The following is a 13,701-nucleotide window of genomic DNA, read 5'->3' as shown; positions in this document are numbered from 1 at the left end:
CAAAAAGTTCAACAGTACAGAATTTCAGTAAGAGGTAGTGTGCAGTTAGCTTGTGCAGCAGCTGCCCCCAAAAAATATGGAGAGTTGGTGTCAGGTGAAAGTAGAGATCATAGATGCAAAATACTGTGATCAAGCAGATTTAATGTTGAGCAGTTGTGTTCATTGTATGGCTGGTCATCATAGAGATGTTACATCAGGCTATGTTACTAGACAGCATATACTCTGTAAACCTACCATCTATTTTTTAACAGACTTCAGAAGGAGACTTTCTGGTTTCTGAATAATACAGACTTCCCTAAACACAGCTGACATTTATCCACATGTGTGGCTATGATTAGTGATAAATCTTCAAAGAGCATTATGAGTGGACAGGCAGTCCTTACTAAAGGTTTGCTATTGGATGTCCCTGCATTATTTAATCCAAAGGCTTCTGCGCTTCTTTGTTACAACCCTGCATTTCTCCTTGGCATCCTGGCTTTCTTCTGTTTTACCTCTGCCACTGCATCGTAGGGGTTTTCTGAGAGTCACAAGTGTCGTCTGCTGCGTAGACTAGAGCTACTTCTCTTTCAGACTGCCTGAAGATTCTGCAACAAACAAAGCATCAGCATTTTCACTCCTGTTTTTCTTCCCATTTTACAGCCCCATTCCTACAGTGGAACATTTAAAGTGTTCTTATGAAGTGCATCCATTATCTCCTCTCCTGAGGACAAGGGTTTTTTTGCTTCCTTTGATGTCAGTTGCTCCTAATTGTGGATTAGGGGTATTAGAAACTGTGTTTGAGGATTATTCAACATCGTTATTTTCTGCCATCCTGTAAATTCTTAACCTTGAGTGCATTGTATCATATGGGTGAGGGGGGTTATACCAGTTATTTTCTAGTATCATGCAGGACAGAAAGATGAGCCACTAACAATTTAAATGCTTTGATCGGTAACTTCAGAGTCAGACTGTTAATGTTAGTAGCCATAATTCTAGTTCTACAGGTTGAAAATTGATTTGTGTCTTTGATCTTCTGTATGCCTGACTTTCATGTCTCAAGAGTTTAGGGAAAATTTATTCGTGGTGATTCAAGATATGTGCTGGTACAAGGACAGAAACCTTGGGTTCTTCAGCTTTCTTGATCTGTGTGAAACCGATGCATGGAAAACCAAATCTACCTGTTGATATGAAGCCTTCTAGTGTCCCTGTACCTGTTTGCAATGACGTTGCCCCCTTATAATTTGACGGTGTCAGAGATCTGATGAGGTACGCTCTTGGTGATCTTCACAACTGAGGACATTCGAAGAAAGTTCTATTTACCTCAGGCGCTGGGTGTGAGAAGAAAAAAAGTGCCATAGGCATTTGATCTTCTGCTTCCAAACTGGGTGGAGTCTGGTGGACACACTGGATATGCTCTTTATTTTGCGATTGTTATATGCTGTTGTAGGCGTCTTTGATGCCTCCAATTCCAGCAGTCCTCAAGTTCAAAATGAAACATCAATGCTGACTGAAACTGTCTTGTTATCAGGAACTGCTGTTGAGGGCTGTATAAGCACTTCTCTCTGCAAATTTGCAAACAAAGTGTTGGGACCGTGTGCCGTGCCCTTTTTACCACTGTTGACACACCTCCTGAATTAGCTGTCACTGTCTTAATGCAACCAATGTTTTTAGGTGGCTTACCAAAGGGGGACCAAATCAGCTACTGTCTCAGTGCAAATTCTGTCATCCTTGTGCTGTATGCAAGTCTGTTGTGGTGGAGCTCCTTGTGGTCATAGGATGTGGTATTTATTGTCTTGCAAAGCAGTGTCTCTGTTTTTAACATGGGTCAGATATTCCTGGGAACACTAGCCACTGCACTGGTGTGCAGAAGTGTCTGGAGTAAATGTAGTGCTTGGTAGAGCAGACTTGTGGTTGTCTTTTGCTTTAAGAGTTTGGAGACCAATTTCCAGAGTGACTGGAGATTTTTTGCTATTTATGCTCATGGTGTGTGTTTACCTATGAACTCTAGTAGCTGAAGGTGTGTCACATATTTGGTGCATATATACGCTTACCTTCACGGAATCACGGAATCTTCAGAGTTGGAAGGGACCTCTAGAGATCATCTAGTCCAGCTCCCCTGCTAGAGCAGGATTGCCTAAAGCACATCCCTCAGGGCTGCATCCAGGCGGGTCTTGAAAATCTCCAGAGAAGGGGACTCCACAACCTCCCTGGGCAGCCTGTTCCAGTGCACTGTCACCCTCACCGTAAAGAAGTTTTTCCGTGTATTTGAACAGAAATTCCTATGTTCTAGCTTGTGCCCATTGCCCCTTGTCCTGTCACTGGGAACCATTGAAAAGAGCCTGGCTCCGTCCTCCTTAAACCCACCCTTTAGGTACTTGTAAACATTAATCAGGTCCCCCCTCAAGCTTCTCTTCTCCAGGCTAAAGAGTCCCAGCTCTTTCAGCCTTTCCTCATAAGGGAGGTGCTCCAGTCCCATAATCATCTTGGTTGCCCTTCGCTGGACTCACTCCAGTAGTTCCCTGTCCCTCTTGAACTGGGGAGCCCAAAACTGGACACAGTACTCCAGTTGTGGCCTCACCAGTGCAGAGTAGAGGGGGAGAATGACCTCCCTCGACCTACTGGCCACAGTCTTCCCTATGCAGCCCAGGATGCCATTGGCCTTCTTGGCGACAAGGGCACACTGCTGGCTCATGGATGGCTGGCTTCAACCTGGCTTCAGACTTCTATCTGAAACGCTGATGGATTTCAGGAGGAACTGAAATGACAATAGATAGGCTTTGTCTTTACATTTATACGGGCCCTACTTGGAAAAAAAACTAGGGCTTGGGTACGCTCTGGACTTGGTTGACAGAGTTTTTGTATAACTCTAGTGTAACTAGATGTGTAGATTATTAAGTACCATTATTGATAATTAACCTCCTTATTTCTAAGTGTTGTTGGGCCTAAGACTTGTTTTTCTGTTATAATTGGTATTCGTGGGTTTGGTGTAAGCCTTCTGATGGAAGGAAAATGATGATGGACAGGAGCAAGTTATTTCTCCATCAGGTTGGTTTGTCTGTTTCTTGTGTGACTGAGCAGGATTTTGTGAATACTTCATTATAAGAGCTCCTTGATAAAGCATAGTGGCCTTAAATACTTTTTCAGAAAAGGCTCTCTCTCTCTCTCAGGTACTGCACTAACTCGAAGCTCCATGAAGCCATCAGATGTGTCTGCCATCCTGGGAACAGGAGGGAAATCTCCTCTGATTCTACCAGCTCCTGGACTTTTTGGCAATCTGTCAACGGTAAGATGGTTAGAGCACCTTTTTCTCTTTTGTTTCTGTGAAACTTATAAGGAACTAAAAGTTTACAGTGTTTCAGTGTTGTTTGCACCAAGGACAAACTGTGGGTGGTACAAGCTTGCTAGTACTGTTGCTGCTTGCTACTAGTATTATTTATTACTGTGGTGGCCTTTGAGATGATGCAGTGAGGAATAATAGAGGGGTTTAAGGACTTGCTAAATACACACAGTGTGTTAAGGTAGTCCTTAGAACACCAGCTCGTGACTACAAAAATCTTCACTTTGCTTGTTTACAAATTCTTCAAAGACAATTCTGCTGTGACAGCAAGTTAAACCTCCAGAATTTTTCTTATTTTAGCACTCTCCAGTATTAGGCTTCACTTGGGTGTTAAGGTTTGGACTTCAAAGAACAAGCTTTTCTGATGAGTTTTCAGATGACATTAATTATCTTCTACTGTAATGTTTTTGGAAAAACAGTGATTAGAAAAGTTATCAGTAGGGACATCTGAAGTATTTTATCTCCATTTATTTTTAAATTAACTCAAAACAAGTTGTCTTTCTGTATGTGCGTTTTAATTCATTCTCCCTTCTGTTTTTTTCTAAAGTCTGTTACAGACCATTTGTTTCTTTAAATTATTGCATTCTGGGGCCTAGTTCATCAACATGTATACAACTCTTAGCAGTGGTACTTTTCCTCTGATTCAGAGCCTCCTGCCATTCTGTAACTACTGTTTTGTAAGTGGAGTGCATTTTAGTTTAGCATTTAATGCTCTGACTTGAACGTAGTTTAGATTTGCAGGGGGAAACTTGAGACTAGACAAAGGCTTTCACAGGAGAGTGATGGAAAAAGGGCTTAAAATTATGTCTTGTGGAAATTTACTTGCTGGCAGATAAGAATACTCATCAGCCCTTTTTATGATATGACCTGATATGATTTTATTGGAACTGAGTTTCTTGTTATTTTTACTCTGCAGTCAGAGTGCTATAGCATTCTGTTCTGGTTGGCTAGAGGGCAATAATGGCAGAGAGAAATCAGGCAAGAGAAATACTGTGGGTAGAAACAGGGGCATAAAAGGAAGAATAACGGGTATATGTCCACAGTTTTTGGATATGCTTAAGAGACTGTTACAGCAGTGTCAACTGGTTCCTTGTTTGTACTTGTTTGGGTGGGACTATTGTAAGAGTCTGGAAAAAGAATGAACCAGTTGCACCTCTCTAGGTTCTTTGTATAGCATTAATTGCTGCCAAGAAAACAATTGCTGTCATGGAAACAGGTATAGGAAGCTGTCCTATCAGTGTAGTGTATGTACAAGTCTGTCTTCTGTTTTGGCCATTTTGCTGCTCTGACATCCGATATGTTATCAAATACCTCCCCTGAAATACCCTCCCAAAAATATAGGTATGTCTTTATTTCCCCCTTTAATATTCTGATACTTGCTATTATTTTAAACATGTATTCCTTCATTCGATCAAATGATTTTGAGCAATGCACCAAGAAGGTTGAAAGACTGGTAAATGGTTCTGATTCAAATTTTAACTATTTTGCTTAACTTTTCACAGCTGCTTTACAAACTAGTCAATGTTATTCTCTCTCTTTTTACTTTGAATGACAGAATACTAAGTAAACATTTAGCATAATAGAATATGAAAGTTTAGAGTTATTTATTTGTTTTAAGATGAGAAGTGATACATGGTGTTCTAAAATGGAAGGTCTTATTAGATTAGCTTCTACTTTAGTTATTTCCTGAAAAAAACATTGAGAATTTCCTTATCCAGGTTAAAATTTATCTTTTCAGAGCTTTTTGTTAAAGGCTCAGTTGTACCTTTTCTTATGGCAGTTATTTCACCATTCACTTTTAGAATTGCTCTATTATACCATTCATATAGAATGAAAAAACTTGGAGCTAGTCTTATAGTAGTCTGAGATTGCTATTTATTTTCCGTATGTTCTTGTTACGATTTTAGCTGGATGAAAGTAGCTGGACAATGGCACTCTCCCCTCAGCATACAGGAATGTTTGTAAATCTAGACATGTCCAATATGACAGAAGATGTCACTATGAGCGCTGTACTGCTGCGTGAGGATGATCCCGGGGAAGCTGGTGAGACAGTCTGAATTTTTCGTAATAATTGACTCCATTTTTTATTTGTTGGATATAAATGTATATGTTCTCTTTTTTTTTCTGTATTATTTTGCTGAGATTTTTCTTTGTCAAAAACAGTCTAGTTTAAAAAGTTCAGAAAGTTAATCTCTTCCAGTTATTGGAGTTTTGAGGGTTTGAGTCTTCTCTGGAACCTGATGGCACAAATGGGATACTGTAGTGATGTAAGACACAAACCAGATTAGTTTTGTGGAGATACACAAATGAGTTTGTTGTTAAAACTTTCTCAGATGACATATTTACAGCAAAAGTTTTATAATTACTTGACTTACCTCGCAGCTTCTATGTATCTTACTATCTTAGCTGATAAGTTCTTATAGAATCATAGAAGGGTAGGAAGGGACCTTAAAGATCATCTCGTTTCAACCCCCCTGCCATGGGCAGGGACACCTCCCACTAGACCAGGCTGCTCAAAGCCCCATCCAGCCTGGCCTTGAACACTTCCAGGGATGGGGCATCCACAGCTTCCCTGGGAAATCTGTTCCAGTGTCTTACCACCCACACAGTAAAGAATTTCTTCCTAATATCTAATCTAAATCTCCCTTCTTTCAGTTTAAAACTGTTACCCCTCCTCCTATCACTACACTCCCTGATAAAGAGTCCCTCCCCATCTTTCCTGTAGGCCCCCTTTAGATACTGGAAGGCTCCCTGCAGGGGAGGTCTCCCTGGGATGAGGTCTCCCCAGAGCCTTCTCTTCTCCAGGCTGAATAACCCCAACTCTCTCAGCCTGTCCTCATGGCGTAGGTGCTCCAGCCCTCTGATCATCTTCGTGGCCCTCTGCTGGACCCGTTCCAACAGGTCCGTGTCCTTCTTGTGCTGAGGGCCCCAGAGCTGGACGCAGTGCTCCAGGTGGGGTCTCACCAGAGCAGAGTAGAGGGGTAGAATCACCTCCCTCGACCTGCTGGCCATGCTTCTTTTGATGCAGCCCAGGATGCAGTTGGCTTTTTGAGCTGCAGGCGTGCATTGCCTGCTCATGTTGAGCCTCTCATCCACCACCACCCCCAAGTCCTTCTCCTCAGGGCTGCTCTCAAGCCATTCTCCGCCCAACCTGTATTTGTGCCTGGGATTGCCATGACCCAGGTGCACGACTTTGCACATGGCCTGGTTGAACTTCATGAGGTTTGCACGGGCTCACCTCTCAAGCCTGTCCACGTCCTTCTGGATGGCATCCCTTCCCTCCAGCATGTCAACCGCTTCACACAGCTTGGTGTCATCGGCAAACTTGCTGTGAGTGCACTCAGTCTCACCATCTGTGTCACCGACAAAGATGTTAAACAGCACTGCTCCCAGTACTGACCCCTGAGGAATGCCACTCGTCACTGGTTTCCACTTGGACATTGAGCTGTTGACCACAACCCTTTGAGTGCAGCCATCTAGCCAGTTCCTTATCCACCAAGTAGTCCATCCATCAAATCCATGCCTTTCCAATTTAGAGACCAGGATGTCATGTGGGACAGTGTCAAACGCTTTGCATAAGTCCAGGTAGATGACGTCGGTTGCTCTCCTCTTATCTACCAATGCTGTGGCAGCATCGTAGTTTTCAGGCACGACTCGCCTTTGGTGAAGCCATGTTGGCTGTCACCAATCACCTCCTTATTTTCCATGTGCCTTAGCAGAGTTTCCAGGAGGATCTGCTCCATGATCTTGCCAGGCACAGAGGTGAGACTGACCCATCTGTAGTTCCCCGGGTCTTCCTTTTTTCCCTTTCCCTTCTGACTTTATGGGATATAAATAGTTCGTATTGTCATTGTGCTCATTTAGATTTACAAAAGATTAGACGCCTTGTCATCAGAAAGATTATTTTTTTTTTTGTAGCGTGTTGAGTTTTTTTTATCAGGTTGTGCCTGACTAATATGGCTGTTTCTTTTTAAATCTGTTTTAGCTACTATGAGCATGTACTCAGACTTTCTGCATTCCTTCCTGAAGCATACATCAACTACTATTTTTGATCTTGTGGATGAGTATGAAAGTATTTGTAACAGTCAGGTAAGTAGTTTGCTTGGGTTTTTTGTTTACTTTATTTTACAGTCCCTTCCCTATTTTTTTTTAAGATGAGAAGTCACGGTGCTTAACATAGATGATTTAAATTTTCCAGCTGGTTGCAGTCTTATGAGTCACTGAACACTAGCATTGAATAGCATCTCTCTTTCCTCATACACTACTTTGGCACAGGAATACCCATTGTGTAGCTTGCTGAATACTAAAAATGTCATCTGGCTGCTATTCCACTGCAAGTGCCAAGTGACAATAAACATGAGCAGATGTATAGATTTTTTGATAATGATAATAAGCTGGGTTTAAAAGTACTTATTTCTCTCAGGTATAAATAAATAAAATCATTGTATTATGATGCTTTAAGAGTTTTCTGCTACATTACTAACAAGCTGGCAGTAGAGGGCTCAACGTTAGATTTAAGGTGTCTCTGCTTTTAGGTACAGTTTTTTATTTGATTGGCTGTTGACTGCTGATTGGCTGTTCGGGATCAGCAGGGACTGACAGTTTGAAAGGAAGAAATTATGATGCTTCTGTCCATAAGCGTTGATGACAAAAGAGGGAGCTGGGCAGATATTCTTTTTTAAGAGACTTCATACCTGTGTCTGTGTTAAGAAAATGTGTTCTTGGTAGAAGGTTGCTAAGCCTGTTTGGTGCAAATTTGTTGTTGGGCTGAGTGGGAGAACACCAAGATTTTTAATGAGGTGTGTACCACAGTTGTGTTCCCAAGTGGGAAGCAGACGAGAAGGAAAATAAATTTAATTATTTTGTGAGACAGTGGAACTTCTGAGACAAAAGGGAAAAGAAAGACCCTTCCATTCCTCCTGTTTGAGAATATGGATACCATCTACAAGATCATGGAATACAGAACGGTTGTTTTAGGCCATGTGGAACTGGGGGGAGTTGACTGGATGTTGCCAAGAACCTACAAAGTAGAGTGAAGGATGTTGCTCCAAGGATTGGCTTGGATGTTGCTGTGACAGGGCTTGGGATGGGGGTGGAGGGACAGCCCTGAGCTCTCATGCTGCTTCTCGGCTGTACCCTGAGGTCAGTCCAGTGGCTCCTAGCAGCCATGAACTCTTCATATTTTGTGGGATGTAATAGAAGGGAACAGAAGATCATGCTTCTGTCTTGCATTGTGATGGTACACCTCATTCTTTTCTCCAAATCTGTTGTTCACCTTCCACTTGAAAACCAATGAATATATTGATGCCTGAGAAATTGGGTACTCCTAAAATGTAAGAGTTCAGGGCTGTTCTCAGAAGTAGTAGGAGCTCTGGAGCTAGCTACTGATGTTGAAGACTTTATTGTCTAAGTTTTCTTCATAATAAATGAAGCAAAAGATAATAGAATTTAATTTTGGTGATACTGTAAATTATGTGGTAACTAGCAGTTCAGGTTTCCTCATTTAACAGAGCCAGAAAGGAAAGGGTATCTTTCAGGCACCGATAAATGTTAAATGCCACATAAGTGGGTTGCAAATGCCAGTACGGCTGACTTCGTGTTTGATATTCATGTACATGGAAAACAGGTTGGGGGTTTTGGTGGTTTGTGTTTTGGTTTTGGTTTTTTCAGTCATTGCCTTCTCTCCCACCCAGTCTTTTGGTACTTTTTAATTGATCAACACAAGCTGGTTTTATGCTGTGTTTGTACAGTGCCTTGCAAAACAAAGCTACTCTCGTGGTTTATGGCCTGTAGGCTGTAATAATATTATTTTAGTTAATAATTGAGGGAATTTATGGTGTGGAGTATCATTTACCTATTTTGAGGAGATAGCGATCAAACTTGGTTGTTGAAAGCATTCAGGATAAGATTGCTGTAATGGCTTAGAAAAAAAATACAATGTTGGACAATATTAACTATGGATAAATTTATCTACCTCAGGTGAATATACTAGGGAAAATAGTTTATCGGGCAACTCCTGGACAGCAAAAGTTTTCAAAAACTGCCAGTGTCTTGTGGCTTCTCAAGCAGGAGATGGTAACTTGGAGACTCTTGTCCTCACTTTATAGGTAATTCCTTTGAAAAGCATGCTATATTTTTTCACTGAGATGACATTCTTGGATATATTTTTTATGAGTTTATAAATATGGAGTGAAGCAATTAAGTACCTATTAATAATCTGTTTATGGAACTAGGTCCTGATATATATCTCTATCTATTTACAGAAATGAAAGTTGTAAATGGGCCTATTCTTATTACCTTCACATCTTCTAGTATTTTTTTAAAAGAACATTTTTGTAAAGGTATTTTTAAGTGCTTTCATTTATGCATTATGGTGAATTTTCTCAGTTTAATTTTATTCATTAACATTTTGCACTTTTATTTCTAGAGACAGAATACAGTCTGCATTGGAAGATGAAACTGCATTTGATATCACAGTAAGCTTGGAGTTTTGGGGTGGGTTTTTTTTAAGCTATGTAATAAGCTAAATAAGCTAACTACAAAATAAATGCTCATATTTTATTTTCACCATCTCAATATTGCAGCCACTCGAAATTCAAAGGTTGAAAGAATGTAAACAAAAATGATACTGATTTTATTTTTATCAAGACATAAATTAAATTATTTTATATACTGTGAAAAGTGAATTTAAATATTCAGTTCTAAAGAGAAAATGCTAGTGTAAAAAATATTGTATAGTTTATGATTTATTTCCTAAAGTATTCCACATACACTTTGAAAATCTACTAGAAATAACTTTATTTCTTTTAAGAAGTTGCATCAATAGTGGTAATGTTCCCATAGGTCAGAGATAATTTTGCTTTGTCTAAAAGAAGAACATGTGTTCTCCAGCTGTCTAGCCTTTGCAATCCTGATTCCAATTTATCCCAAGAGAAATCCAAATTTTTTATCATTCTTGTTTTAGCTGTAGTCTTCTTGTCTATGTCAATACAGTGCTTCGAGCCTTTGCTGCCAGAATATGCTTAGGAAGACAAAACAATAAGTAAAGTGACTCTGCCTTTGTAAAATTTATGATAGCAGTTGCTTTGTTCTCAGTTATAAAATAGCTTCCGCTAGGATTCCCACTGCTAAGTTGTCACTATTAAACAATGCTGTGCCAAAAAACAATCTCCTCCTACCTACATTTTTTAGGAAAATGCATCTTCTGTTCTCTTTTTGTTGCAAGCCTAATGAAAGCTAAATTAATGCTGGAGAACAGATAGAAGGATCAGGGTTCTGTGGTTGGGTTTTTGGTGGTGTTTTTTTTTCACTTGTTCACGTTAAGTGTGCATATGGTCTTGGAAAACATAATCCTTTTTATGTATACAGTAATAAATGAGATTTAGGATGATTGCAGTTAATGGAATCAGTGGATCTACTATGTAGAATCTTTCTGTGGTCATACATTTGTGAATTATGTTCTGAATCTCATTTTTTACAGCTTTTAGTGTAACTGAATGTAAAAGATCATCCAAATAAAACAAATGTATAGTGTCTCTGTTTTTAAAAAAGGGGCAGGGGAGAGGTAGCATACTGAACTTGTGTAAAGTTTGTGAGTTAGTATGTGTTCAGTTTGGTATTCATGGTTTTGTGCCAAGTTTGGGGTTTTTTCCCATAAAGTAATAATCAGCTTTTTCTTAAATAGGTTTTAACTGCTAGTGAAAAGACAAACGTAGACAACTTGTTTCAGAAAGATTCACTTGTTCGACAAAGCCAGGTATGATAGAAAGTTTTTAAGATGAGAATGGAAATAGATCAGTAGAGAGTTAAATGTTGATAACACTAATGCTCTGTGCACGTTATTAAGCTGTTTCTAATACTTATTTCTTTATATTCACTGAAGCGTGTTATTCTTTTTATGCATAATACTCTTTAGTTTCTAAAGATCAGAAATTTCTAATACTTTTTTTTATACTCACTGGGGTATGTTATCCTTTGTACGCATAAAAATAATGCTCTTTAGTTTCTAAAGATCAGAAATGTTTTTCGGGCTAGCTTGGAGAGGATGGAAGGCTGAGGGGTAGTCCTATATAGAGCATCTGTTACTGTTGATGGTGATCAATAAACTCTAAGTAGAACTGTGGTAACTGCAGCATCTAGTGAGAAATAGCGATCAAGTGCCTAAACAACCTTTGTATTGGTTACTTAAAATGAAAATGGAATAGTCTTCAGGATGTGTATGCCTTTGGTTACCATGTAGATAAAGAGTAGATGCAGAGATGATAGCAAGGCAGTTAAAATACTATTTGTTACGTGTTTGTTTTAAAAATGCAATTTAATTTTATTCTAGCTGGTGGTAGATTGGCTAGAGAGTATTGCCAAGGATGAAATTGGGGACTTCTCCGATAATATTGAGTTTTATGCGAAGTCTGTATACTGGTGAGTTCAGACTACCTTTGATTGTATACGTGCTCCCATCGAGTGTTAATAGAGGCTTTTGGAATCCGGTGTTCATCCAAAGTTGAATTTCTGTTCTAGGCTGACTTTATAGTGAATACTAATGGGACATTTCGCTTATACAGAAATAAATTAATTGTTAAATACATGAATAATTGAAATAATGGATGCTTTTGACAGAAATCAAAGATATGTGGATTTATTCCAATATTGTACTTCTTGTGAAATGTTGCATTTTCACAACAGTAAGTAACACAGTCCATTGATAAATCAGCCAAACCGAGTGTGTCTCTTCTGTAATCATATTCCATGTAACGAAAAATATCTTTCAATATTTGTGTCTTATTAAAAGGTGCCTGCTAAAGAAAAACCATTTTTCTCATAAACATTTTACTACTTTCAGGGAGAACACGCTACATACCCTGAAGCAGCGACAGTTAAGTACATACATTGGAAGTTCTCGAGCTCTGGTAACAGAGTTGGTAAGTATTATTTAAAAATAAGGTTTGGTTTCAAAATGTGTTAGAGAGCATATATGCTATTTTCACAGCCTTCCACTAGATAGTTGTGCTATCCAAAAGTAGTTGTACTATTTAAAAATTGTAAAACATTTAAGTTGGGAAAGATGAAAATTAGTACAGAAATTGTGAGACAGTACACCTCTGGAGTTCCTTTTGGGATACGTGGACTTCTGTTTGGTTTTTTTTCAGCAGTCACTTCCATACCTCCACCCCACCCCCACCACAAGTACCTGTACTCTATTTGGTGAAGTAAATGACTTTATTAGTACTTTTTATATCTGAAACAAACTGTGTTCATAACCAGAAAAGCTTATAAAACTGTTTGGAAGCCCTTGCAGGTAAGGGCATGCTGTCTTTATACAGTAACTAGTACAACGAAACCAAGTCCTGATGGGATTTCTTGAGAGCTACTATACTAAAAGCTAATAGGAGGGCAGTCCTAAGAAAAGAAAGGACTGTACAGTAGAAAGAGGTAATGAACTGTCTCAGTGACAGCAAAGCAGTCATAGAAGATTAATTGAATTGGGGAGTGATCTGAGGTATTGATTGGCTTGAGAAAATCTGTTTGGATTAAGTAGAAGCAAGTACAGCTGTTGTGAAAAGCCTTCTCAGAAGGTGGAGGAGGAGAAACAGTCTGGTAAGTAGAGAGGCAGAAGGGGAAAGGATGTTTGAAGATGAGAAGTTTGGGGCAAAAAGCAAGGTGGTGGAGTAAATAAAGAAATTGCAATGGCTCCTTCTGATAGGAACAGTTACAGAAGAGGAATAAAAGAAACAAGAGAGGAAAGACAGGGAAGTATCATGCTAGATATTGCATGGGTTGTATAGATTGTTGTGACAACGTGAAAAAGCGACTCCAAATTTTAAAAGAGGGCAGAAAATCATCAGAAGAGGCATATAGACATTGTGTGGATGGATGGTGACTTTTTTCCTTACAGGATCCAGATGCTCCTATAAGACAGAAACTGCCACTTGATGATTTGGACCGAGAAGATGATGCGAGGTTATTGAAGTATCTCTTCACTCTCATCAGAGCAGGAATGACAGATGAGGTAAGCTGCAGAAAGTTATAGTATCTTCTTGGTTAACTGGTTTAACTTATTTTAAATTTTACTATTAAAGCTACTGAAAAGCTGTGTACTAGAATGTCTGTTTAAATTTGGCTTGTAGTGATTTAATTTTCAGTTTATTATCAATACTGACAGTGATGGACTGCTAAATTAGTATTTTAATAAAATCTTGCATTTAATTAAGTAATTTTGGATGTAGAATAGATGTTGTGGAAAAAACGTTGTATCCTTGTGGTTTTTTGGTTGTTTCACAATATTTTTTTTTACTGTAGTTGCTTGATACTAAATACTGCCAGACAAACACACAGAATGTTTCAAAGAACTTCCTAACTGCAGCTCTAATAATCAGTGGATTATCATA

General features: G+C 39.2%; 1 protein-coding gene across 1 annotated transcript in view; it reads left to right on the top strand.

Annotated features, from left to right (window-relative positions):
- Window positions 1–13,701, top strand: part of NUP107 (nucleoporin 107) — a 34,270-nt gene that overhangs the window by 5,932 nt on the left and 14,637 nt on the right. Inside the window, exons 4-12 of the mRNA XM_054219938.1 lie at window positions 3,147–3,262; window positions 5,224–5,359; window positions 7,302–7,405; window positions 9,296–9,423; window positions 9,744–9,792; window positions 11,001–11,072; window positions 11,646–11,734; window positions 12,156–12,234; window positions 13,209–13,322. Coding sequence (XP_054075913.1) covers window positions 3,147–3,262; window positions 5,224–5,359; window positions 7,302–7,405; window positions 9,296–9,423; window positions 9,744–9,792; window positions 11,001–11,072; window positions 11,646–11,734; window positions 12,156–12,234; window positions 13,209–13,322 — 887 coding nt within the window. The remainder of the gene's footprint in view (window positions 1–3,146; window positions 3,263–5,223; window positions 5,360–7,301; window positions 7,406–9,295; window positions 9,424–9,743; window positions 9,793–11,000; window positions 11,073–11,645; window positions 11,735–12,155; window positions 12,235–13,208; window positions 13,323–13,701) is intronic.

This window comes from Rissa tridactyla, chromosome 1 (assembly GCF_028500815.1).
Source record: "Rissa tridactyla isolate bRisTri1 chromosome 1, bRisTri1.patW.cur.20221130, whole genome shotgun sequence".
NCBI classification, from domain to species: domain Eukaryota; kingdom Metazoa; phylum Chordata; class Aves; order Charadriiformes; family Laridae; genus Rissa; species Rissa tridactyla.
The sequence above is the reverse complement of the archived record's forward strand: the minus strand, read 5'-3'. Positions and strand labels throughout refer to the sequence as shown.